Source organism: Eleginops maclovinus, chromosome 10 (assembly GCF_036324505.1).
Source record: "Eleginops maclovinus isolate JMC-PN-2008 ecotype Puerto Natales chromosome 10, JC_Emac_rtc_rv5, whole genome shotgun sequence".
In the NCBI taxonomy this organism is placed as follows: domain Eukaryota; kingdom Metazoa; phylum Chordata; class Actinopteri; order Perciformes; family Eleginopidae; genus Eleginops; species Eleginops maclovinus.
In genome coordinates, this window is record NC_086358.1 from 5,548,138 (window position 1) to 5,575,626 (window position 27,489).

The window sequence follows — 27,489 nt, forward strand, 5'->3', positions numbered from 1 at the left end:
TTTCTGGATAAAACTGGGAGTAATGTACAAACCTAACTACTCTTTCACCCTTTAACTTGCCTCTCATCACAAACGTTTACATGGGGTTTAATCATCTCTGTGTGACTTCCTGGAAAGCTTTGTAAGTTCTGCCTCATATTGTCATTGTTGCGCTTGGTTGAATGTCTGTTAGGATGAAAATGCACTGTTGTGTTAAACACCCTTCTTTTTGTCTAGCTCCCCCAAAACTTCCTCTTTAGTTTTTCAGAACTTCATAGGAAGTACACACTCCGCATACCCCACAATGACTCACAGTTTTGGATGAGTGAAAAACGACCTGTTTCCCAACTTCCTCTTTGCTGTTGCCAACATTCCTGGAGTTTATTTACTTCTATAGGTGAAAGACCAGGCTACATCTGCATGGAAAATATGAGAAAATGGGGCCAGTATCAGGGGATGGGTTCCCATACAGGTACATGATTGAAGATCTCACTTGGAAGTACACATTTTCTATCGAATGAAAGACTTAAAGACAACTTTGTGTTTTTTAATAGATGTAAGAGAACGTGAAGTATATATTACAACAATCTTTACACGTAAAAATAAATAAAATATACAACTTGATCTTATATTAAGGGTCACTCCATCCTTACAGGTCGACACTCTTCCACTACAGTCAGAACTCAAAATGTACAGTAAAAAAAAAAAACACCGACAATTAGAAATGGCTTGTGTCTGAACGACGGGTGTTGTGCATCATTGAGTGCATGCAACTCAGCCCTGGAGATCAGCTTGTGAACTTGTGCACTCTGGTTTCCTGCCCGCGGTAACTTGAACTGTTGGCGGGGAGCGAAGATGTGGAGCATCAGCTGTCATCATGTGACTGTAAGTACACCGGCTTGGCCTGCTTCCTCAGGCGCTGCTGCGCTCGCAGCTTCCTGCCTTTCTGAGTTGCCAGTCCCAGCGGAGGCAGGTGCATCTACAGGAACATTCAGGGAACAAAATAACTGAATGAAACCACATACACAGACAGAAAAAAACATCCAATTTGTCAAGTAAAATGTTTATTACTTACAGCCCTCGGATATGGGTTCCTGTAATGTAGTCCTGGAGGGGGGGGGGGGGGGACAATAATGGATAAATACAATTGAATTCATGGTTTTACTTGGTAATGTTTTAAATAGGCTTTATGGGTTGTTTGCTGCATTGCATAGAGTGTGTATTTGGGCAACACAGTTAACTGTAGAACTATCACAGAAGCTGAGGTTGAAAACAGACACCATTCTAAAATGTTTGGCATATGCAATAGCAAAAGCCAAAAAAGCCACAAGGGTAAATAAACCCTGCACATGCTGTCGGATGTCAAACAAACACAACGAAAGTATGTCAATGTTTACTCCTCTGAAACACCTTCAGCTGAACTTTCTCAGTTACTGGGTGACACACACTTCATCTAAATATGTTATATTAGCTGGACCCCTGTGATAAATGGTGACCAAAAGAAAAACACTGATCACGCTAGCACAGAAAATGTATAGGTCGAGTGTCAGAGTGAAAGTATGTTAGTGGCACTTTGCTTTCCGCTGATGGATAGAAAACATGTAAGGGACTGTGTGGCATCTCTCCACTCTTACCTATTTCTATTCTTGCTTCACATTCTTCTAAACACCTCTTTATTGATTCTGGATCTGTGAGCTGAGAAGAAGCACACAGAAAAACAAAACGAGTCCTCCAAACTGTCATAAAACAACTTCCTATCGTTTCTGTGATCAGCGCACTTGCTGTACACACCTGCTGGTTCTGTCTGAACAGAGTGGAGGCCTCCTGTAGCATGTATTTCTTCTCTGTTTCCGTGTCACTTGCAACTCCACTCTGTGCCTGCCAGCTTCTTGCGATGCGAAACACCCGCATGTACAGTGACAACACCGTCCTGCGAGTGGAGGCCGTCATCGAGACAAAAAAAGAAACACAGCAGTCACCTGCACAAAAAAAGGGATCTCAGTTTTACAGAAGGAAATAATGGAAATACAAACCCTATTAGTTTGACTGTGTGTAGAAAACACAATTCCTACCTATATTTTTGTGAACAAGGTTGAATGCATTGCAGCAATGATTACACACTTGTCTGTAAATGTAAAGAGTATTTTTGTTAAATTGTGTGGACTTACAAACACTGTATCAGACAATATCTAGCCTCTATTTTTGGATTCAACGTGCCCAGGTGTTTGGTGCCTATCTGAGTTTGTACTCTTCTACTTTATATTCACAATGAAGTTATTTGAGTGAATCAAACAACAGAATTGAAAATACAGTTGTGTACAAGAAAGTTGTTCAAGACTAATCCAAGAAATGTGGTCATTCGGGGCCACAGGAAATCTGGCCAGGTTTTACATCACTCAACGCTAGATGGCACTAAAACCAACCCGGGGTTTCCCAAACATAGCTTGTTACATGACTGACTGTTGGGTATTAATCGGATATTCTGATATGTGTCGAGATTAAAGTATACTTAAGAATAATGGCATCACCCCATTCGCCATAGGCATTAATAATAGTTTCCTTGAAAGAAAACACGAACATGTCAACATGGAGCTAGCTATCCTTGAGAATGACAGCTCCTAAAGACACATGTTGTTAAATAATACATACAAAATGAACAGCAAGTGCCGTTCACATTAGTAAAGATTTATGTTATAGCTTATTAGGTTTAAATATACAAACCTTGACCAAAAACTCTATTTGGTGAAGAGGCTACTTCGACAGTAGCTTGTAGGACAGCAATAACACATTTGTCGCCGGGTGATGACGTATTCACCGAACTATAAGGAAAAAACAGTGCCTCTTTTCATTGTAGTTCAAATTGGATATGTTAATACCAATTTAAAGTAGGAGCATTATCTGTACAATTCATATCTATAGACTTTGAAGCCATATGTTACGAATGTTTTTTTACAGTATTATATTATATTTTACAGTGTTAAATAAAATGATTTCAAGGCTCTATGTTAAATGTCATCAACAGAACACGAGTTCACTAATTGATTTCGTTGTAATTTTCTCATCTGGGTGTTATGCAGTATTTCAAAGTACATGACATTTATATTTATAGACCCAGTTGAACCCATGTGTTTTTTTTTACTCATTTAACATTGTTTAATATAATATTTAAAAGGCTCTCTGTTAAATGTCATTAAAAAAAGGGGGAAGTTCAAGTCATTGATTTATTCCTAATTTGCCCATATGAGTGTTATGCATTATTTGAAAGTCGTGACATTAAAAAATAAATATATATATTGTTCTTTCCATCGGCTGAGATGATGATCAGCTGTTGTCTGCTTGTCTGCAGAGAGGAAGTGATGCAGGAAAATGCCCACAATGTAGCTACACTCAATGACTAAAAGGGGGAAGCACAAAGAAATGGGCTGCTTTTAATACCGAGGTGGTCCTTTAACTCACTCCAAAGAGCGAACACAACTCAACAGGAAATCAAAAGCACCAAGTGGTTACTAGCGTTTCACTTATTTATTTTTGCAAAGCGGATTCGGTATCGATGAGGAAGTTTTTTGTCATCTGCCTGCTACAGTTAGCTAGCAATCTGACTTAACGCGACGAGTTTGCCTCAGTTCGTTTCTACGCTACATTGGACAACTTAACTTCATTTGTACTGGCGTCCCTGAAATGATGGTTATCCATTTCCACACTCTACAATATCCCAAAAAGGTGAGTTTATCTGGTATGTGTATGAGTCCCTAATCGGAAGACCTAGCTTAGCCGATAGCTAACTTTTAGTTGATGCTAGCTAGCTATGGCGACGTCGTCAGGGCCAGCAGGCAGTTTTGATGTAAATGGCCCTGTGGCGGGGATGTCTAGTGAAAAAAGAACACATTTACAACAAGAAACATTTGAATTAATATATGAATCACACTCCCAGGATAAAATGGTGATCAAAACACTGTTTACATGATATCTGTGAGTGTTTTGCATAAGCTCACTTGATCCTGATTGTGCTCGACACTTCCCTACAAACATAACTTGGTCAACTAGAACACATTAATGCTCATTAACATTTAATACGATCAGCTGTCTAACTTAACCGAGGCTGTGCTTTGTCGGCACACATTCGTACTATAGCTTAGTTTTGTGGTCAATTTTAGCATAAACAATCTTGTTAACCTATTTAAACCAATACCTACATACAGTCTGTGTAACATGACATGGTTAGCATTAATAATCATAAGCTTGTAATGGGAAAATGAGCTTTTAGGTGTTGAATAGAGGTGTGTTTGGTGAAGTTAGTCAGGAGAGGCCAGTGAGACCTTTGCCTCGACATGCCCTGTGCCATGATCAGGACACTCGATTGGCTCTGATACTGAATACACTTTTTTATTATTAATGTTAGCCCAAGTATCGTGGCTCTGCAATGGCAGTGATCACTAGAGACACACTTGGTTTCAAAAGTAACCTCCCCACATCAGAGTTGCAACACATTTAGGTCGAAGCAGTCTACCCTTATGTTATATATTCTCAACCTGAGTTGCTAAAGCTCTTTGTTTTTTTTGTTTTTTTTACCATCTTCTCTGTAGTTATAGAAGCCAGTAATGAAATAATCCTGCAATGAGACAAAGTTTGCTCAAATTACTGCTTTTTCATTGCATGTTGGCAAAAATAGTCCTGCAGGTTTGGGAGGGGTGAGCTATCACTTTCTGCTTATGATGACAAGATAATGTGTTTTTTCAGCATTGCGGATGTCAAGGTCACAGTGATGGAGCAGAATAGGAACACGCTTTGGCCAATGCCTTCAGAGGGATCGTCTGTAAGTTACTTCCTGATCAGCTTCTTGATAACTGGTAAAACACTTGATTAACTTTCATGTGTTTTAAATGTTCTAGGAAAACAATGAGCTGCATCAGAATGCCTAACACTTAAACACATGCAACTCAGTCAGTAATGCATGAAGGCACCCTGGAAAGAGGCACTCACCTATCTATCATCTAAGTTATCATGGTTATTTGAACGTTAAATTCAATTTCTGCCGCCAGATGTTGGGATTAATAACCATTAACCATGTAAACATTCTAAGCGATCTAAAATAGCTTTGAAAGTGTGTTTTTGGCAACATAATAGTTCCTCAGTCTCGGTTAATGGTTGATATTTTAGAAAATTGATAGTTTGTGTGATTGCATTTTTTTTATCTGTACGTAGTGCCTGTTGAAGAACCCGGTAAAACTCCCTCTTTACACTCCTGATACCGAGCAAATATAAACACGTAACTTGTATGGCTATATTGCATATAATTAAAGTAGAATGAAATGTAATAAAGCTTATTCATCACAAACTAAGTTGACATGTTGACACTGGGAAAACCAAAGTCTTGTACTCGCTCTTTGTTCAACAACAAACCATTTCGACCTCAGTAGGTTTCTGTCGTTACCGGTTCCTTATGTATCTGCACTGTGTAAGCATTGGTTGTCTACTTGTATAACGTTGTCTCTCTTGGCTTTGCTTTTTAGGGTTTTTGAAGTTCGGCAGTGGATTTTAGCAGATTTGGCACAGGTATAGTAACTTCTTTACCTCCAATGCTCAAACGTGTTCCTGTTGGATTTAATGCTACTAATAGCCACATAAATGTGGATCTTGACCTTTTAGATTGTGAGCAAGTCTGCAGCGGCACTGTATGGCAATTAACATTTTTGAATTGTTCTTCACCTCAGGCCTGAGGGTATGTTGAGACGTCTCGCAGGGCCAGAGAAGAGGCGTCTAGGTGGTTCAGACGGGGACTGCAGGTGAGGAGGAAAGAGACCAGGGAGGAAGACATGGGTCAGTGTGTCACCAAGTGTAAGAACCCGACATCCTCGCTCGGCAGTAAGAGTGGAGACAAGGAGGGAGGATCTAAGTCCCATCACAAGAAAGGAGGCGGTGCCGGTGGTCACAAAGAGGAGCAAAATGTCCCGGGTAGCAAAGCCATCAGCGAGCTGTCAAATGGCACCAAAGCCCTGGAGGTTACAGTAGAGACCCCCGTCATCTCAGCAGGGATGGGGGACCCACACAAGGACGAGGGTCTGGATGGGGATGGGCTGTCGATGCTGCGCATTGAGGAGCTGTTCTACTGCTACAAGGATGAACATGAAGACACCATCCTGGAGGAAGGCATGGAGATGTTTTGTAACGACCTGTGTGTGGACCCAGCGGAGTTCAGAGTGCTCGTTCTTGCCTGGAAGTTTCAAGCAGCCACCATGTGCAAGTTTACAAGGTAGGGTGGGGTTTTGGGGAATGGGGCGTGTTGATTTTCCTGGTATCTGTTTATCAGGATGAACTGGCATAACTACTACACAATATTTGGATAGTTACTGGGAAATATGTTGGAGGTATTTCTTCACCCCAGATGATTCAACACATAGTTTCAATAGTACTTGCCCTGATTTAATTACCAAACAAGATCTTATTACATAAAGCTATTCAGTTTGTGCTTTGCTGTGTGTGACATCGTTGGTGCGAAGAAGAATTCGTTTATTAATGAACAGATGGAAAGTTGTTTTGTCCTTACACAATCACACACACACACACACACACACACAGGACCTATACTATGCAGTTGGAGAGATGTTTGAATGATGGGGCTTCTTCTCTGGTTCCCTTTCAATATCTGTTTGCTTTCTGACTGAAACTATGTATGTCCCTTTAAAAAAAAGGGCGGGGGTTCTTAATCTGAAGTGGACTTTCCTCATTTGATAAAAATGTAAACAAAATGTTCAATGAATAGCGCACCCTTATGTTCCTGTACAGACACATTACCCATCATAAACATCAATGACGGCATATGTCCTTAAAATACTGTCAAGATGCACAACATGTATCAATCAGGTATCTAATTTGGAGTTCAGCTTATCCTACATATCCCAGAGACGTTTAGTTCATAGTTTTTTTATTTTGATAACTTTTCATTAAGCAACTTTTTCCTGACGCCGCCAAAGTATCGTGCCCCACTGACTAACTAGAGAAGAGACTTCCCATCCCTGCCTTATTTGACTCTCTGGCCCTCATTCGATACTGGAGCGGTTCAAATAGACAGACCTAGATGCAAACTCACACAAAACATTTCCCACTGTCAGGTAGGGGGGCACACAGGAAACGGACCCTGCGCTGCTGCCCCTCAGCCGTTAGTGTTAGAGATGAATAGGGCAGCTGGTCACTGCCCCACATGATTTTTAACTCAGCACTTTCCATCCGAGGCTTTTGACAGCACCACACTCTGGTTACCAGCATGCTTCTTTGTCGCTTAATGCTTACTGAAGCTGTTCAGAATATGACTTTGGAGGCCTATATTTTTCTAGGGCTCGAATAACAAAGTGTATAAAGTTTTTTTGGTACTATTTTTAAATGTATTCATAAAACTGGACCAGGCCTTCTTTATTGTGAAAGCTGTTTTTGGTTGTGATTTTCAAGGTTTTAATGATCTTGTTTCCTCTATTACTGTGCAGTAACAACACCAAATGTACCAGACAGAAAGCGTATACAATCCAATTATAAATCTCATTGTATTCAGATGGTAATTGTATATAGTTGTTTTAGACACATGGCTCTTATGTTTGCAATCTCTGACTTTTTATTGTAGCTTTTTATAAATTAAGCTGCCAGTCAGCTCTGGTTCTGTTTATGTAGTTTTGTTATGTTGTATGCCTCTGGGCTTTATTATCCTGAGTGAAATGGTCTGCTTTTCTTCTGATGCCTGGTCCTGTTTACTTTGTGTCACCAGGAAGGAGTTTATTGACGGCTGCAAGGCAATAAAGGCAGACAGCCTCGAGGGCATCTGCTCACGCTTCCCCGTCATGCTGCTGGACGCCAAGGGCGAGGAGAACTTCAAGGACCTGTACCGCTTCACGTTCCAGTTCGGCCTGGACGCCGACGAGGGCCAACGCTCGCTGCAGCGCGAGATCGCCATCGCCCTGTGGCGCCTGGTGTTCACCCAGAACTCGCCTGCCATCCTGGAGCACTGGCTGGACTTCTTGTCGGAGAACCCCTCGAGTATTCGGGGAATCTCAAGGGACACGTGGAACATGTTCCTCAACTTCACCCAGGCAATCGGGCCCGACTTGAGCAACTACAGCGAAGATGAGGCGTGGCCCAGCCTCTTCGACACCTTCGTGGAGTGGGAGTTGGAGCGCAGGAAAAAGGAGGAGGAACAGGCACAGATGGCTAAGGAGGAAGAGGGGAGGTGTACTGACTCAGAGTGTTCTCCCACAACAGACAGACTCGAAACAGAGGGAAGCCGCGGCTCACAGACGTGGGGGGGCCACTGACTAGGAATCAAGAAATATTTGCAAGGGAGGGAAGGATGTGACCTACACATGAACTATACGTCTGTGAATCATCGGATGAATATTAGTATTACCATTACAGCTGTCCATTTCGCTCTCCTTTTCTGTCGGGATGGGATTCCTGCTTTGCACCCTTATCTTTTTTGGTTTTCGAAAGGGCTCTATGAACTGTTATGTTTTAAGCACTTCTATTTAAGTTATTGTTTTACATATTTTTCTCCTCCCACTTGTGTTTTTAAGTAATTGGACACGGGTCCATTTTAACCTCTACCTACCTACCTACCTACCTACCTACCTACGGTAACCCAGCAGAGTTAGATCCGTTAAAAAAATCCGGCAAAAGAAAGCCATAACCTCTCACAATGATGGTCCAGACAGTTGCTCTGGACCTGGTAACACCGCTGATATATTTTGTACAAGGAAATAGTAAATAATAAAAAAGGGAATTTATTTTGGCGACCTTACCACAAATCATTTCTTACTATGAAAACACGAGGGTTCACCATGAGGGTCAGTGAATTCGTCTTGAATGGACTAATCTTTGTTAGATTGTATGCTTTTATCTTGCAGTGCTTTGAGGGGGAAGTGGTTGCCTTCACAAATGCATGCTTGCAATTACACAGCAAGCAGTGATGGATTCTGTCCCAAGGGCATTTTTTTTAAACAAAGCTGTAATTTCCATTCAAAATCCAAGTTGGTAACATACCCACCCTTTCTTCTGTGTTGAGTGTTTTTGAGTGCTACTAGTGTGTTGAGGGCTTAGCTTGTCAAAGCAGCTGGCTGCGCTCTCTTTTGATCTCCAGCATTTACCTATTTGATGTCCACCTATTTTCAAAACGGTTAGGTAAAAAACACAATTTTCCCGGCTTTACTAAGATGCCTCATTTTAAGGAAGTCAGCTTAAAGTAGGTCTTGGTCATTTCATAGAAAATGTTGCCTAAACCAGAGTTCAGGGCCTTACACTGGGCGCCACACAAAGCTTATTTTGTGTACCTTCAGGAGTTAACAGTCTTCACATCTCTGAACTGGTAACAAAAAACAATGTGTGTGCGCACTTCACAAATAATGTTGACTGCTGCTGGTGTTGGTTTGTAATGGATTGCACAAAAAACGAATGGCATGCTTAGTCGCTATACTTGCAACGCTTTGCAAGAAGATTGATGTCAACCACATAATTTACATTTGAAACCATTTTCCAAACTGTAGATCGAGCTCAAGTTTAGACCCGTGTGTTTTGGGATGAGTGAATGAGTGATAACCGCATATGCTGGCTAATCAAGGGTCTGTGGTAAAGGGTCCAGTGTGGTAAGAGGGTGGCACATAACCTAATCTGTTGGGTTTACATCTACAATGGTTTTATTTCAGACCCCCTTTGTCCTTTTTTATATAAAATGTATTGATTTATAATGAATAAAAACAGTGTTGGAACTTTTGACTGTTTCACCATGGACATCTGTGTGATTTTTACTTCAATGATCTCCTTATTTCGTAGCAATTTTATGGTATTCTAATGCTGAATGACAGTCGCATGTTATTGTAGCAGTGTGGTATTCTAGCAGGGTTTTGTGGAGGCTTGTCTGCATGTCAGAGCAACGGGGGAAAAAAGCCTATGGAATTGGGGGCGTGGCTTACACTGATGCGGCTCTTCCCATTGGTGGACATCTATCCTGGTTACCAACCAACACTACTCACTGGGCACATGAGAAAACAAAGAAAAACTCGTTTATTTCAAAGCTAATGGCTGACAAAGTACTGTTTTCACACGGACAGTAAGTCGTTTTCTGATATTTATTGGAACGAGAGGAAAATGTGCGCGATAATATGAGCCTGTGTTTGTGTCATTTTATGTTGACTGGATACATGCTAATGCTAACCAGATAGCTTCTCAGTTTGTTGTTAGCATCAATGCTAAGTGAGCTATGCTAACGTTCTCTCTGCCACAGCGCCAGGAGTTGATTTGGAAATTGGCAGCTGCTGTTGTAGTGTTAAAACCGCCAGAAATGCCTAGCATGTAAGCTGTAAATGCCATTGAAATGAATATAACGTTTGTTAGCAAATAATATGTGTCTGTTCTTCTGAATCTTCTTGCGGGTGGGGCGACATTTTAAACGCATTGAAGGTAATTGAGGTTTTATGTGACAGCTAACCTTGGGGTTACTCATCTGTGTTTCCTCTGCAGCGGTGATCAAACGCACCACAGATTTAAATGATATTATTGGAGAGTCACCGGTCCGCTGCAAAATATGGGATAGGGTTAAGTGAACAGCATCATCTGCAGCCACACAATGGATAACGAGGTAAGCAAGGAGCGTTTTATGTAACCACTCATCTGCTCTGGTTCACATCAGCTGTCCTTTTATTTTACAATATCAAGAAGCTGTTTATTATAGCTTCATTGCATGCCACGTTTACAGCAGTTTTCTCTCTTGTTTCTCTATCTGCCACTAACAAGTGCTCTATTCTTCCTTCAATTTCCTTTGCTTCTCTTCTCCTGATTTTGACAGATCCTGTAGCCTAGTTGACTTGTAGAATTTTAAGTAAGGGCTTTGTGATTTCTATGTTCGTCTTGCATGAATGGCATGAGCTGTAGGTGACTGTTAATGCAGACAACAAATGCTCCTTCCAAGGCACATTTTGTACAAATTCCCACTGGTTATGCATCAAGGCTAATGTGACATAAGACTTAAGCAGGCATACATCTGTTACTTTAATCTGGATGATTTCATAATAATTGAGTCCAGCATTCCCTAAACAAAATTCTTATTGTGAGAAATGAACATCCCTGGGTTGGACCCTCACTTTGTAGTTTTGGCAGTTTTTTTTAACAATAAATAATCTCATCAATCGTGGCTTTTATAAAGAAATGGTCAGATCTTCATCTATCACTAATTACATGACACTTTAAGTAGTTTACATCGTAGTGACACATTATTGCAGTAGGTATTGGCTCTGGTTCGCGTCACTTTGTAACCACTGCTTTGCTAACACCTACTGAGAATGGGGTAGCATCGACTCTAAATGAAAAGCATGAATGTGACAGCGCAACGGCATGAATTCATAAAAGTGTTGGAGTTACTCCACAGGGAGTACGCCCCATGCTGAGTCAGTAATTTCCCACTGTGTGCATATTTTTCAGCTCTCAGCCTTTTGCTGTGATCACTATTTGCCACATCATCTGAAAATGTAAAGACTGCATGCCTTTAGAGTTCACTAAATATTGTCGTGATCCCAAAATCATCATTGTCTTAACATGTAAACACAAAAAGAGATCAGCCAAAGCTTAAATCATCATGAGACAAATGGTGTTTTATTCATAGGAAAAGTATTAGACAGATGCACCTGAGCTCCAACAGCGTTAAACTTATTATCAGTTCTTGTTGAGGGCCGGTTAGAAGACGTTCCCAATTGTATTTATATCTCATTTTAACCCTCACACTCTGAATGTGTTTGATCCTGATGCCATCCATTACAAGCACAGTCGCATTTGGCTCCGAAGACCCTAACACATTGCAAGTTACATAACTCCGTGTCGTCTATCTGCCATGCTCCGTTAACATCCCTTCACATTGCATGTTCTCATTTGATGCTTTATTTACCGACCGGGGGAGCAAGTTGTTTGCTTAAAATGTTCTGTACAGAATAAAGTGGATATTGTTTGTAGTCCGTGATCGTGAGTACTCGTGCAACAATGGAGTGTATTGTGTCTGTTTTTGTCTTCAAGTAGCTGATGCAGGATTTTTCTGACTCTGCATCGTGTGTGTACTCATGCTGGTTTTCTTTAAGGAGAGCCAGACATGCCAAGGAGAGAAACAAGCCTCTGCTGTGGACAACACCCTGGATGAATATTTAATCGCCCTCCAGCAGAAAAACAGGTGAAGTGTGAGCATCAGCTGCTGGCGAGAGACAGATTAGATTTCACAGAGGAGATGCACAACTGCTCTATTCCTATCACTGCCGCTTAACAGGAGCCCTGATTGGTTCATCCTTAATTGAGATCTAAATTAGTGTCTGAAATGTGGGACGGATGTCAGAATACCTTGAAAATGTCTCCTGTCTTCCTGTGAGACCTTAGCCATCTCAAATCTGTTATTCATCACTTTCAATTGTAGACATACTGAACTTTTTATTTTTTGCTTCTCAGGGTCCTTAAGCGCCTTAAAGTCAAAGAACCCAGACAGATTGAGTTGGAACAGCTGGAGCAAGGTTTTTCCATTTATCTTAACGGAGCCAATGCTGAAGCCAAGAGGAAACAGACAAAGAGCTCCGACCACAAGTCTGTCACCTCCACACCCGCCTGGAGGCCTGCACGTGCAGCAGGTACCAAAATAAACGAACACTCAAAAGTAGAAAGCCTTTATATAAGACCTCATTATTTTTTTACCAGCGTTGTGCAGGGGGGGGGAAATGTTCTTCTTAGTTTTTTTGGCCTTGTCTTTATCAATTTCCATCATTGAAGACACACAAAAAGTGTCCTCAAAATGCTTAAAAATCGAATAATACAATAGACATCGACTGACCCCTAAATAGAGTAAATACAGTTAATATTATATTTAAAATAACACTTTTGCTGTTTAAGTCTTCAGTCATTTCTCTACTGGCCATAAAATGCATTAAAGGTACCTAGGGGAATTAAAGGCCTTCTGTTTTCCTTTGCTAATATGCTTCTTGAGTCATTTTAAAACTGTAACGTAAGGCCACATCGTACTACTAATACACACATTTGTGTTGCTTCTGTCATCTCCAGAGCATATGGAGCATGAGCTAATGGCCACCACTCTGCTTGTAGTTTGCATGGTATGATCACATGCCCAGTCCCAGTGAATAAATGATAGTGACAGTTCTAGCTGGCAGCCAGTTTCTCGTTCTGCCTCAATGTGCTGTGGACCATCTGCGCGTGTGACTGCCTGTTCCTTCTCCTCTGAGGCAATAGTCTGCTGCAAGCTGCTCATGTTCCTTTCCGTGCTGTTACTCATCGGCAGATGTCTGTCGGAGCGCCCACCAGTTAACCGAAGATAGCTGCGATCTGGAGGAAAACAGCAGGAAGAGGAGTCACACTGCTCCGGGAAAGGTCCAGAGGAAAGAATGGGTGCAGGTACTGACTACTGAGATGTTATCATTGAGTGTGCGTCTTTCCTAAGAGTGTAAACACCTAAATGTTTTGCTCTTTTTTCATGCATGCAGGATTCTGTCAGGATTCGAACAGAGGGAGGACCAAGTGTGCAGATCTGTCCAGAAAAGCGCTACTCTGAAGATTTCGAGCCCTATGAAAGCATAGACATGGAGGTACAGTGAACACTGCCTACTAAGCCTGTGTGCGTGGGTGTTTCTCTTTTTAAGGGGAGGGGCTGTTTGTCAAATGCAGCTGTCTGTACTACTTAGCATCTCTCCATCTCTGCCATTTCCCCGCTTTATCCAATCGCCTCGTTCCAACAGAGCTCCAGTCTGCGCTCACCTCGTAGTCCCCGCTCCCAGAGGGACCCCTGCAAGGTGTCGCGCTCCTTCAGCTCCAGGCATGAGAGCCAAGGAGGGCAGGCCAATCAGGAACACAATGAGAAAGTACTTCTCAACCTTGAGGAAGTAAAGGTGAGCAGAAGAAGAGATATGTACAGTTTGAATTCATCTTGTCAAGGTGGCGTGAGATGCAGTGACTCCCTTCATTTGATTCCTCCTCCTGGGTGTTGATTTATGACATTTTTTCAGGCACAAATCAGAGGAAAGCTTAAACTGTCAGCCGGCGTGTGTGTACGATTGCGAGTACTTACTTTAATGACTATGTGCGCATGCATAAACGCTGACCTTTTGTAAACTAGGTGCTGCGCCGCAGCCTGGAGGTTAGCATGAGGCGGAGCAGCCGCGGCTCGGCGGGGGAGGAGTCGGACGAGGAGTGGGTGGAGGAGCAGATCGAGAGGGACGAGAGCACCGAGAGTCTGGATGAGCTGGGGCTGCCTCTCTCCTCCTCCAAATCCTCCTCCAACCCTCGCTCCAGCAGCTCCCACAGAGAATTTGACTCAGCAAACCTCATTGTCCTCGACTTTGGACCCTCGACTCAAGGTAGGCTTTAGCATCCTTTCATATGCAAATGTGTTATTGATTTTGAGGGGGAGCTTTAATTGCCCAGAGTGGTTCCATCTCCCCCATATCGGCCTCATCAGCATCGACCTGAAGAACGGCTAAATGTATTAGCTGCTCAATTAAGATGTTACTTTAGCTATGCCATGATGATCAAAAGAAATGACTGATGCTTCATTAGTCTTCTGTGTTATTTCAGGTCGTAAGATTGAACGCTCTCTGTCTGCAAAAAGGAGAGAAAACACTGACACCTTTATACCCACCAAGCCTCTGTTGGTGAAGAGCAAAACACTAGATAGGCCTCCATCCAAAGACAGCTGGGATTGTCAGAGTAAGTCATGTTTAACAAGGTATTACATTTAAACTAGAAAGTCCTCAAATGACACATTTAGAATAATCTGACTGTATACGGAACCTTTTAAAAACATGTTTCTGTGCAGGCTGTTAGCTAGCATGGTGCATGATTTTTTATTAATAAGACATTTGGTTCTTGCTTTAGGGCCGAGGAGTCGGGTGGAGAGGCCCCTGTCGGCAGCCAGAAAGGCTTCTGTGGAGGAGCGGGACCCCGAGGAGATGGCATGCAGGGTGCGCCAGGCCATCCAGAGGGAAAACGACCCCTCGCAGAGTCTGGAGCTCTTCAACCGCAACACGGTCTGCCTGCCAAACTCTTCATACCCCACCTGTACTCTATCACAACCCTCTTCTTTACAGTAGGGCCACAGGACTTTGGAAAATCAAATCAAATCATTATTGACTGAAATTGAAAATGCCACCTTTTAACGCTATGCATTTTCTATGTGATTTGAACACAGTGTAACAGATTTTGCTTACAGGTAACCTCTGGCCCTGAAGCTTATGTATGGTTTTGTCTTCCTCTTCATCCAGGGCAGGGGACACCAGCTCACCAATGGCTTAACGCACTACGACAAAGATGAGAACAGTGTCAGTGTGGCCATGCAGAGAATCACGCTCATGGGCCACGGGTAAACAGACAAAACATTAAACCTCTACACAGATACTGTAGATACATTCTGGCTTATAAGGGATACAAGGACACGTTGTACTTGTGGTTCATCCTTTAGTGTCAATGGTGTTTTATAGAAGCTAATCCACGCTGAAATTTATGGTGTTAATACCCTCTGACCTTGAGTAAGTATTTATTAGCGCAGCCACCGCTGTGCTCAGCCATCCCTCACCTTTCACATGAAGGTTAGCCCGCATAAACAAACCTGCGGAGCTGAGGATGGAATCTTTTTGTTCAGGCAACAACAGAAACTGCTGAAAGCCTTGGAGCATCTGGAAGCAGGACCCAGCTACAACATTCCTCAGAGTGTCAAAGCAGAGCATAGCAAGCAGCCGGTGAGTCAGTCGCAGCGTCTCGCAGTGATCAAACCCAACACTAAGGGTGTGATGGAGACATAAGTGCACAGAAGCCCTTGTGAATGTTCTGTGCTTTTCATCGCAGGCGAGGCTGTCCTCGACGGAGGTCACCCCTGCATTGTATGTTACCATGGAGATCCTGTCAAACTGGGGGAGCGCGCTGCAGGTCGGACTGACTGAGCTGCAGTTCTTCTGCCTCAGAAACAAGAGGCTGTATGTGTCTCCTCACGACCTCGACATCAGGAACGCCGACTACCCCGGGAATCTGGGGGCGCTCGTTAACGGAAAGGTCAAGGTGAGCGTTTGCTCCTTCTGCCCTCGTCATCACAAATGCAAATCGTCTTTGGATAAAAGACAGGAGAGCCTTTCACAGAAGACATATTGGCGTGTTATACCAGGATAACACATTAAAGGTCCAGTTAACTATATATATCTTTACTACATCTTCAGACAGATTACCTGTAGACAAATCTGGTTCCTCTGCCTCTTTATTGGTTTCAAAAACAACCAATCAGAGACTCTGTCCCGTTTTCTTCTCAAATCATTTCAGAAACATACTTGAGTGTAATTTTTCGCTGTAAAATATAAGATTTCTCCAGCTATTGGGTGGTGTTTGGTTTGGTCTCTGCTGTTTCCAACCAAAGAGCCACAAACTCTTTATTCCAACAGCTAAACAGAACACTAAAATATATTTCTGAAAACATTTGAGGCAGAAAATGGACAAAAAAAACCCCCCAGATTGATCAGCGTGGCCTAGTTGGGACAGTTCGAGCTGAATCCACCAGCAGTAAGCACACTGACACTCCTCGCCTCTGATTGGTTGTTTTCATTCGGGCACAGGGAAATCTGTCAAATGCTGTTAGAAGCTGTGGGGGGGGGGGGGGCAGAGAAACCAGATTTTTTTCACAGATTATCTTTACTGTCAGGCTATGTCAGCCACACTGGCAAAAAATAATAATGGCAAGCATGCTAAATAAAAGGGCTCTAAACCTTGGACAGCTAAATGGGATGCAGCCCACATTTTACACCAGTCTACTGTGTTAAACACCAGTTTCAGGTTATGACATTGTGCTTATTTTTCTCTCTTTTCCTGGGTTTGACAGACCACCAAAGAGCGCCACATGTGGATGTGTCCGTTCCACCCCCCCATCCAGCTCTACTTCGTCATCAGGAACACGGAGCGCTCCCCAGACTTTGGAATATCCCGCATCAAAATCTGGAACTACAACAGAAGCCTCAATGTATGTGCTTTTTGTTTCTGTGCCAAATGGTATGCTACAGCTTTTGATTTATCCCCCATAGAGTTCAGAGATTACTCACTTTGCTGTCTGTAGCACTAAAGCTCATAAACCCAACCTGCCTGAGTGTTGTCACTGTATTGGCGTGGTGCCATCGCGCGGAGGGCTTCTCTTTAATCATTGGCTGGCTGAGCTGCCAGTCAGACTGTCCAAATGTGGAACAGAGAGAGATTAGCCCCAGAGGGATTAGTGTTGGGGAGTCGCGGGCTTCTGCCTCTCACTGCTGATCAGAGGGGTGCAAAGACCCCATCTTATCTCTGTGTTACTGAAACTATATAGATTAACTTGACCCTGGAAGGTAAGGAGCAGCTCGTGGGGAACAGGTTCTATGTGTACCTGGGTTGTGCTACTTCACTGTCTGTAGGATTAAGCAGATTTTAATTGTGCTTCAGCCATGACTTGTGTCCGTGAGAGCGCTAATTACTGCTAGCTTGGAGAACTCTCACTGCATGTGAGAAACCAGTAAATGAATCAATAGTAGTGCGACAAAGTGTTCTACTTTTTTGATGTTATGCTTCAGGATTATTTTGGATGTGCTAAATGCTAAATATCTGCAGCTTCAATTTGAACTAGCAGCCTGACTGTATATTCTGTTCACTTGAAGTTCTGTTCCTTCTGCAGGATCTTGACATCGGTGCCCGCCACATAAAGCTGTACCTCAACAGCACGCTGGTGTTTGAAGGCGAGCTGGAGAAGGGCTGCGCTAACCAGGTTTTCGACTACAGCACCACCGTTGACCTCCAGGATTTCCAGGTCTCGGACTCCTTGTTTTCCAGCCCCGTGTCTTCAGGACACAACCTGCGGGGTGCCAGCCCCCAGCGCCATGAGGACAGGAAGGGCGGGGATGGCAGCAGCACCCAGCTCCACCACAGTTGGAATCCACAGCCATCAGAAGCAGGTATCCACGCTACGTTAGACATGCAGGAGAAACCACACCCTCTGCTGCCCCCCATCGCCCCACCGGTCGGGGTTTCACCCGCCGCTCTTCGCTCCTCCACACAGAGAAACTCTTTTGACTTGTCCAGCTTGGAGGAGCCCCCTGCACCCATGGAGCAGACGGTCACCACCCAGCCGTCCTCCTCCCGGGTGGCCCCCCAGTGGCTGCAGCCGCTGAACAGAGGAGCTCCAGAAGGCTGCGAGGCCAGCAGAGAGAGGCCTCGATGGCTGGTGCCACAACACTCCACGGAGCCCAAATCTCCTACAGCCTCGTCCTCCTCGATGCTCCCGGAGCTGCCGTGCAACCCGGGGCGAGTGTGCAGGGGGGCGGAGAGGACGGGGAACGGGGGGCAGTGGAAAGGGGACTCTTTGGATCTGAGCTGCAATCTGCTGGAGGAGCTGGCTGAGCAGGCGGCAGACAGACCCGTCAGCGGACGCAGGAGCTCGTTCAGAAACTCTGCAGCCACCGGCAGGCCGACGGAGGAGCAGCACCTCAGAGCTACGGCGCTTTCAAACGGTAGGGATGTTTTAAAGCTATGACACACAAAGCGACACCTTTTTTAAACATCTCTGCAAACAAATGAATAATCTCTTCAAAGTGATAACACAATTTGAAGACAAGGAATGAGAAAAGAGACGGATCAAATAACATGTTGGGACTATTTGAAGTGCTCCCTTAGTCATTTTTAAATGTGAGTGTGTTTTGAGAAGGCCATCCCTTAAATCATATGCGAGGACTGTCATTTGATTAGTTGGTAAATGACAAGAGCTTGTAGTGAGTCCTTACACTTCACTGAACTGAGTAGCCATCTGTGTGTGCTGGGTAATGATTGACTAACCCTTCAGCAGATTTACTTTTGTTATGTTATTCTTTCAATGATAAAGTTGTTTGTTATTGAAATGTTGAAAAAACTGTTATCTCTACAAGTCTTTTAACTGTAAGTAAAGCTACAAATAAACTAACTATTCAAAGTAAAGGTACTCACACTTTACATCTCAGGGATCCTGTACCTGTATGCTTGTCTTTCTCTTTAAAAAAGGTAAAATAGTATTATTTATTAAAGTGTGTGGCCTGTCTGAAGAGGTAAAGTCATATGTCATCATTTCCTCAGACCTGTTGTTAATTAAAGCTCTGTGTGTGTTCTCAGAGGAGCCGATGCCATTGAGCTCCCGCAGGAGGCCGTGCTCCTCCCTGCTGCACAGCCAGCAGGACGACACCCTCAGGGAGTCCTGGGACTCTCTCACCAAGTTCAACCAATGCCAGCGCGGACGCATCTCCAACATGGGCTTCGAAGGCGACATCTTCGACGAGTTCCTGCAGCGTCAGGGCCGCGGCCCCCCCCGCACTCCCGGTAAACCCCTCCACAGCCCCCAGGAGCCCTCGTTCCCCCTTCACCGCTCAGGAGGCGCTGTGTGAAGGCCCTGATGATGATCTGAACATGGAGCGGGAGGAGGAGTTTGAGATCCCGGTGCTGCCACAGGGCTCCAGGCTGGTCATCAACATCCTCTCCACCTGGGGGGATCGCCACTACGTGGGCCTCAACAGCCTGGAGGTGTTCAGTTCCAGCGGGGAGCCCCTACGACCGGCTCACATCCGCGCCGACCCCCCAGACATCAACATCCTGCCCGCATACGGCAAAGATCCGCGCGTGGTCACTAACCTGATCGACGGAGTAAACCGCACACAGGATGACATGCATCTCTGGCTGGCCCCGTTCACCCCCGGTCGAAGCCACACCATCATCCTGGACTTCGGAGCGCCGTACCAGGTGGCCATGATCCGCGTGTGGAACTACAACAAGTCCCGCATTCACTCCTTCAGAGGGGTGAAGGAGGTGGAAATGCTGCTGGATGGACGGTGCATCTTCAGGGGGGAGATCGCAAAGGCCTCTGGGACGCTGTCTGGAGGTATCGACTGAAAAGCCTTTACGTTTTTAATGCTCCTTTGTGTGGTACTCAGAATTAACACTCATGACACGTTGACTCCTTTTGACAAGAGCCTTTTGACTAGTTTAGGACTCAAAATTGATAGCAAAATCTTGACGGTGCCAAACAATGACTTGACTCGCCTCTTGTTTCACTTTTGATCACGTTTTCTTTCTCCCTCCGCTGTCACTCCAGAGTTGGACCAGTTTGGTGACACCATCCTCTTCACCACTGACGATGAGATCCTGGAGGCCATGTCTCGTTATGATGAAACCTTCCTGAGTGAAGGCGAGGGTCCCGAGAGCCTGGGGTCTGAGGAGGAGCTGCAGAGACCCTGCACCGCTGACGGAGAGGGAGAGGAGAGACCCTTCACACAGGCCGGCTTCAGAGAGGAAGACCTCAAAGTAAGGACAGCAGAGGGAACAGGATTTCATAGAAGTATTTCATTGTCGACTTCTCCAGTAATCTTTACAGCTCATCATCACACTACCATCAGGACAGTGTGACACACCTGTGGTTTGAATGTGTTTACTTTCTGTCTCAGTTGAAGCTCCACCTCAACCCCACTGTGAGCCAGTCGGAGGAGAGCATGGATCATATTCCTGGGATGTACACGGGAAAGTGTGAGTAGATGATCAGCATCCTGTCGTCACATGATCAGCTCTCTGTCATTTTAATATTTATACTAACGATCTCTCCCACCACCCCAGGCCTTAGACTGGAGCTGGTGATGACCTGGGGGGACTCGCACTACATGGGGCTCACGGGGTTGGAGGTGGTGGGGAAGGATGGAGAGGGTTTACCTCTAGACCTCAGTATGATGTCTGCCTCACCCAGGGACCTCAACGACCTGCCGGATTACGAGAATGACCAGCGCACACTTGATAAGTACGCCCGACACGATATGCAGGGGATGTTGAGATTTAAAGCTTGATATATAAACACAACAGTAGAAGCTGTAGTGAAATACATGTTTTTAATAAATGATCTTTCTCTTTTTTAGTAGTAATGCACCAATTGGTATAAATAAATAAAAACTCTGATTTATCGATTTCAAATTTCTGGACCTTATTGTTTGATTGTCTTGAATTTTTGTATCTACTTATTATTTTGTACTTGCAGGTGTTACACAGGCTGTCTGAGCCGCTGTGTGTGTGTGTGTGTGTGTGTGTAAAACCATCATGCAGCACACGTGTGTAAATTTGTCTGTTTTTTTTTTTTTTACCCAGGCTGATAAACGGCCACAACGTTACAACCGATGATCAGCACATGTGGCTGATCCCTTTCTGCTATGGTGAGCCGCACACCCTGAACATTACGTTCAACAAGATCCAGACCATCGCCGGACTCCGAATCTGGAACTACAACAAGTCCCCTGAGGACTCCTACAGAGGGGTGAGACACAGGGTCTGCGATCACCAAAAATACATGTTACTTTAAAGTGATCAGAGTCAACTGTATATATCAGACAATATAATACTGAAGCTACTATAAATGATTGATGACTGTGATTTAGGTGCATGTATTATTTAGATTTGATTACATTTAACCAGAGATTAGTTATGCAGAACACTTAAAGTAAAATCAAATGTTACATTTTCCATGTCTTTGGTTCAGGTGAAGGTGATCCATGTGTTCATGGATGAAGTTGCCATCTCCCCATCGGAGGGCTTCCTGATCAGGAAAGGCCCCGGCAACTGTCACTTTGACTTCGCCCAGGAGCTGCTCTTCGTGGACTTCCTGCAGACGCCCACCGACAACAAGAGTGCGGAGGACTACCACAGGTGGGAGACTTTCATTTAGTTTGTATTTATTGACAACACCTGAAAACTACATTTCCTAATCTGTAATGTTGTTGTCTCTAATTCAGAGGGAACTCTAAGAAACAGGAACTGGCCAGCATGGACTATGAAGCTCCCATCATGCCTTGTGGATGTATCCTGACAACTTGATTGTTTGGTCTATAAAATGCCGTTGGCCACTGGCAATTAAGCCAGTTGGATTGGGACAGTCTGATAAATGTCAAATGAAGGTTCTGTTCTGATGTTTGTAAAAGGTGGGACTCTTTCACTCATGCTCTAGGCTAGGGGAATGATTTTGGACACAGCTCGGGCTTGATGAGTTCTGTACATGTGGTTTCATGTTGTTTATTCCTTGACCTCCACCCGTCAGTCATCTTTCAGCTCCAGCTGCTAACGACCTGGGGTGACCCGTACTACATCGGCCTCAACGGCCTCGAATTTTATGACCAGAACCACGAGAAGATCCGTCTCAGTGACAACAGTATCCTTTCTTATGAGTCTGACCTTCAGTTAGGAAATGGTAGTGTTAATCCACAACTATTGGGTTTAGATGGTCCACACATTTACAAATATAAACTCTGTCTAAAGGTATTCATATTAAAGCTTAACCTGATGCCATACACTTATTGTGTTGTAATTGTTTAGTAGGTTTCAGACAGAGGAGGCATTAACGTAGGCGGTAAATAATGAATGGTTTCAGGAGTATTAATGGGGATAAATGTGTGTCTGCTCCTCAACATTATCTCTCCCAGACATCGCTGCTTTTCCAGACAGCGTGAATGTGCTGGACAATGTGAGCGGTGATGTGAGGACTCCGGATAAATTAATAGACGGAGTCAACAGTACCCACGATGGAAGATATATGTGGTTAGCCCCGGTGCTTCCCGGACTGGTGAGCGCTTCAGACAGATCGCACTCAGTTCACACACGCAGAGCAGAGCACATTTGTAAGTGTATCGATTGTTTCCACATAGGTGAACCGCGTGTACATCATCTTCGATCAGCCGGTGACGGTGTCCATGATCAAACTGTGGAACTACTCAAAGACGCCACAAAGGGGGGTGAAGGAGTTTGGGGTAAGCCTCTTTGTCTGTGGAGATCCGGACGAATATTTAGTTTTGAATCTGGACTTAAAGCGGCAAAATGTTTGTGTGCTCAGCTGCTGGTGGACGACCTCCTGGTGTATAACGGCATCTTGGACTGTGTAAGCCACGTGGCCCGAGGCATTCTGCCGACCTGCGATCCCGTGGTGCCCTACCACACCATCCTCTTCACGGACAACGCCTACATCGCCCACCGAGAGAGGAACACTGTCATCAGGTACCTGGATATTCAGGATGTAGATACAGTGGGGCAAAAAAGTATTTAGTCAGCCACCAATTGTGCAAGTTCTCCCATTTAAAAAGATGAGAGAGGCCTGTAATTTTCATCATAGGTATACCTCAACTATGAGAGACAGAATGAGGAAAAAAAATCCAGAAAATCACATTGTAGGATTTTTAATGAATTAATTGGTAAATTCCTCGGTAAAATAAGTATTTGGTCACCTACAAACAAGCAAGATTTCTGGCTCTCACAGACCTGTAACTTCTTCTTTAAGAGGCTCCTCTGTCCTCCACTCGTTACCTGTATTAATGGCACCTTTTTGAACTCGTTATCAGTATAAAAGACACCTGTCCACAACCTCAAACAGTCATACTCCAAACTCCACTATGGCCAAGACCAAAGAGCTGTCAAAGGAGACCAGAGACAAAATTGTAGACCTGCACCAGGCTGGGAAAACTGAATCTGCAATAGGTAAGCAGCTTGGTGTGAAGAAATCAACTGTGGGAGCAATTATTAGAAAATGGAAGACATACAAGACCACTGCTAATCTCCCTCGATCTGGGGCTCCACGCAAGATCTCACCCCGTGGGGTCAAAATGATCACAAGAACGGTGAGCAAAAATCCCAGAACCACACGGGGGGACCTAGTGAATGACCTGCAGAGAGCTGGGACCAAAGTAACAGAGGCTACCATCAGTAACACACTACGCCGCCAGGGACTTAAATCCTGCAGGTCCAGACGTGTCCCCCTGCTTAAGCCAGTACATGTCCAGGCCCGTCGGAAGTTTGCTAGAGGGCATTTGGATGATCCAGAAGAGGATTGGGAGAATGTCATATGGTCAGATGAAACCAAAATAGAACTTTTTGGTAAAAACTCAACTCGTCGTGTTTGGAGGAGAAAGAATGCAGAGTTGCATCCAAAGAACACCATACCTACTGTGAAGCATGGGGGTGGAAACATCATGCTTTGGGGATGTTTCTCTGCAAAGGGACCAGGACGACTGATCCGTGTAAAGGAAAGAATGAATGGGGCCATGTATCGTGAGATTTTGAGTGATAACCTCCTTCCATCAGCAAGGGCACTGAAGATGAAGCGTGGCTGGGTCTTTCAGCATGACAATGATCCCAAACACACCGCCAGGGCAATGAAGCAGTGGCTTCGTAAGAAGCATTTCAAGGTCCTGGAGTGGCCTAGCCAGTCTCCAGATCTCAACCCCATAGAAAATCTTTGGAGGGAGTTGAAAGTCCGTGTTGCCCAGCGACAGCCCCAAAACATCACTGCTTTAGAGGAGATCTGCATGGAGGAATGGGCCAAAATACCAGCAACAGTGTGTGAAAACCTTGTGAAGACTTACAGAAAACGTTTGACCTCTGTCATTGCCAACAAAGGGTATATAACAAAGTATTGAGATGAACTTTTGTTATTGACCAAATACTTATTTTCCACAATGATTTGAAAATTAATTCATTAAAAATCCTACAATGTGGTTTTCTGGATTTTTTTTTCTCATTCTGTCTCTCATAGTTGAGGTATACCTATGATAAAAATTACAGGCCTCTCTCATCTTTTTAAATGGGAGAACTTGCACAATTGGTGGCTGACTAAATACTTTTTTGCCCCACTGTATATCATTCAATATCAGTCGAACAATCCCTGTTACAAAAATATAGATAATCTTTATTCTGGTTGACAACTTTGAGGGCCTGAACAAAGCATTTCCTGTCTTTTTTGCATGAGGAGTTACTTACAATGAATCCATTTCGATAGATAAAACAAACGTTCCTTTGGGATAGGTTTTTCTGGATTCTGTCTCATCCTCGGATCAGAGGTTGAACGTGTTTGATTACGCACTTGTGCCGATATATAGTAAAGAGAAGAAGGTTAGATCAGACCCCATTGTCCCGAGCGGTGAGTTGTTTTGAACACAGATGTGCTCTTCTCCACTTCAGCCCCCGCGGCGGCAGACACCACCACCAGTGAGTAACAGAGTCTGTGAAAGCCCCGTGTCAGCACCTCCCTGTGGTATTGAAGAATGCTCCAGTCCCCTCAAACGTCCCCCAGTTATCCCACCCCTTCCTTACCGCACACACCCAACTTGTGACACCTCCCCCCCCCCTCCCCTCTCTCTCCTCTAGCTCCATCCCTGGTCTCAAGGCCCGGACCTGCTGGCTTCAAGCTTTGTTATCAGTCAGATGTTGTGTTCTTCCTGTTTTTCCACTAACGCAGCAAATGAGCTAACGTGTCTCTGCTGTGTCTTCTTTCTTCCCGCTGTGTTGCAGTAATTACGTGGAGGACCAGGATGTGAAGATGACCAATGAGAATCAGATAGTCCATCACAACAAGAAGAAGCAGACGGCAGACCCGGGTGAGTCAAGGAAACAGTTCTAAAAATGCCAGTAAGACAACAACAAAAAGTCGAATTTGAATGTAGTTATTATCTAAATCACATTTTCCACCTCACGCAGCTCTTCGGCCTAAAACCTGCATGACTGACGCTGGGAAATACGGAAATAGGAGGTACTGACAGACAAAAACAGACGGATGTGGATTCACTGCTCACACAAAGAAGACTGAATCAAACAGGAGGAACTATGGCTGACTTTTAAGCTCACTTTTTGGTGGGTCACTTGAAAACTTTCCTTACTACCACACCCACAACAGCCACGGTTTGTGATGGCGGCTTCAAAAGTGTCTCGCGTAGTCCTGACTGAAAAGATACCAATGAGTTCGCTCTCTCTCACACACACACACACACACACACTGGATTCCACTTTATGGTTGGATCGCTCTCCTCTCCCCTTACACATGTTATCCTGAACACGTACTGTATTGTTGCCCCCCCTCCCTCCCCCCCACAGTGCCAGGATGAACCTATAAGGCTGTGTTTTTTTATCAGCCCTATTATTGTGCCTCGTACTAAACACTATATCTGTGGCTGCTACTTGTGACTCTTGTGCTGCATATTTAAATGCTGCTTGTGGCGTGAAAATACCTTATTAGAACTCAAATAAAAACTGCTCCATGGCCACGTGAAAACCCTATCAGGATTTGGCCAATGCTACGGTTACAAGTGAATAGAGTGGTGCAGGATGAGTCCTAAAACTATGGAAATGAGTTAGCATTTTACCACTTCGGGGTCCCTGGTTTCAAACTCAAATGTTTTTGGGAAGAAGCCTGAAATAAGTTCTGTAGTTAACACCCATTTAAGGTTTGTTTATAACTTAATACACATTAGTAAACACCTGTGAATCGTCATAAGAACAGATATGTGACTGAATGAGACTACTGTATGTCCAGAGCACAGTATTTTGCTTAAGTACCAGAGAAGTGTGTTTGCCACAGAGCTTATTCACTACAATATTCAGAAATAAAAAATCCCATTGATTTCTGTCAATGGACCCCCTTACACGTCATCCCTGCACCGCTCTATCGTGTTCACTGGTGATGATCTCTAAAGACTAGCTAACACTCCCAGCAGTACACAAGCCAATGCTATGCAGAAGCTAATTTATATCTATTAACAGTTTATATCTGTCGGCTAATATATTTCAAAGCCTAACGTTTTTTCTTGGGGAAGTGCTTCCGACGAGCTTTTCACCTTTTTAAGAAGATATATATCGAAGGCTGAAGTGGTTCGTTGAAAACAATACAGTGGTCCGGTTTTTGTACAGTTCAACGTGAAGCTGTCCACACTTGAATCTCCGATATATATATTTGGCTTTACAAAATTAGGTTCAGTCTATATTTGCTGCTCTGCGTCAGGTAGAAAAACTTGTTTGCAATCCAAGTGACCTTTATCCAAGTTGCTCTATAAGGTAGATTTTATGGAGGCAAACATTTCATGAGCCAGTTAAAAGTCATTTTGAGAAAAATCTACATTTGCCATTTTAGATTTCCAGTAGAGTCAGTAACAGGCAACTTCTAATATGCAAATACTATAAACTTACCTCAAATTGAGAAGATTCATGTTCAAAAAGGGATTTATCTGATTCTACCTTCACTATAATACTTACTAGTCGGTGTTCATTATTCAATATTTACTCTACTAACTTGTTGCATGGGAGAGTCTCTTCAGCATTAGCCGTTGTTATCATCTTAAAGTGTTAGACACTTGTGTTTGGAGGAGTTTCTACTGCTTCATTGAGCCCCAATATATATAAACTATTTTACACCCCTCACTCACGCTGGGAGTGATTGTATATGAAATGCAGTTTTATGTATTTAATTTCAGCGTGTCCTACAGCAACGATGGTCACTGCTCTGTAGGGCGGTGGCTGTTGTTGTATGTGTGGCATTTAGTGTTTTGGAATATTTAATTATTTTTCTAATCTTGATTACATATGTATATTTGATGTAGGTTTATTTGAAATGAATAAAATGTAAGCAAATATCTGAAAAAGACCCCTTCCTGACTTTACCCCACACTGTTCTTATTATTCATTAAAAAAACACAGAGG

At 43.9% G+C, this 27,489-nt stretch overlaps 3 protein-coding genes across 4 annotated transcripts; 2 read left to right on the forward strand and 1 right to left on the reverse strand.

The window, feature by feature from the left end:
* Nucleotides 1–510: 510 nt before the first annotated feature.
* lyrm1 (LYR motif containing 1) lies at nucleotides 511–2,807 on the reverse strand. The gene is made up of 5 exons (XM_063892607.1): nucleotides 2,701–2,807; nucleotides 1,771–1,958; nucleotides 1,614–1,674; nucleotides 1,055–1,086; nucleotides 511–958 (listed from the first exon to the last, which is right to left on the reverse strand). The coding sequence occupies exons 2-5, from the start codon at nucleotides 1,927–1,929 to the stop codon at nucleotides 845–847; spliced, it is 366 nt and encodes a 121-aa protein (XP_063748677.1). The 5' UTR covers nucleotides 1,930–1,958; nucleotides 2,701–2,807; the 3' UTR covers nucleotides 511–844.
* A 512-nt stretch (nucleotides 2,808–3,319) lies between these two features.
* Nucleotides 3,320–9,726, forward strand: dcun1d3 (defective in cullin neddylation 1 domain containing 3). Of its 2 annotated transcripts, none has more exons than XM_063893637.1 (5): nucleotides 3,320–3,699; nucleotides 4,717–4,826; nucleotides 5,490–5,532; nucleotides 5,691–6,229; nucleotides 7,733–9,726. In XM_063893637.1, exons 4-5 carry the CDS (start codon nucleotides 5,793–5,795, stop codon nucleotides 8,274–8,276), a joined length of 981 nt encoding a protein of 326 aa, XP_063749707.1. In that variant the 5' UTR covers nucleotides 3,320–3,699; nucleotides 4,717–4,826; nucleotides 5,490–5,532; nucleotides 5,691–5,792; the 3' UTR covers nucleotides 8,277–9,726. The 2 variants fall into 2 exon arrangements, with proteins under 2 accessions (XP_063749707.1, XP_063749706.1); XM_063893636.1 differs by having other exon boundaries at nucleotides 4,717–4,792.
* Nucleotides 9,727–9,953: 227 nt separating this feature from the next.
* On the forward strand, nucleotides 9,954–27,475 carry LOC134870913 (katanin-interacting protein). Its single transcript, XM_063893432.1, is given in 30 exon segments — nucleotides 9,954–10,063; nucleotides 10,474–10,591; nucleotides 12,078–12,166; nucleotides 12,436–12,611; nucleotides 13,274–13,386; nucleotides 13,476–13,577; nucleotides 13,728–13,877; nucleotides 14,105–14,345; nucleotides 14,563–14,694; nucleotides 14,863–15,014; nucleotides 15,249–15,346; nucleotides 15,626–15,722; nucleotides 15,829–16,038; nucleotides 16,847–16,984; nucleotides 17,663–18,494; nucleotides 19,126–19,313; nucleotides 19,315–19,885; nucleotides 20,099–20,307; nucleotides 20,448–20,526; nucleotides 20,614–20,791; nucleotides 21,133–21,298; nucleotides 21,521–21,687; nucleotides 21,774–21,838; nucleotides 22,076–22,186; nucleotides 22,458–22,597; nucleotides 22,680–22,781; nucleotides 22,865–23,025; nucleotides 24,982–25,008; nucleotides 25,312–25,397; nucleotides 25,498–27,475. Coding segments are annotated over 29 exon segments (4,851 nt in total). The 5' UTR covers nucleotides 9,954–10,063; nucleotides 10,474–10,579; the 3' UTR covers nucleotides 25,557–27,475.
* The last annotated feature ends 14 nt before the right edge of the window (nucleotides 27,476–27,489 follow it).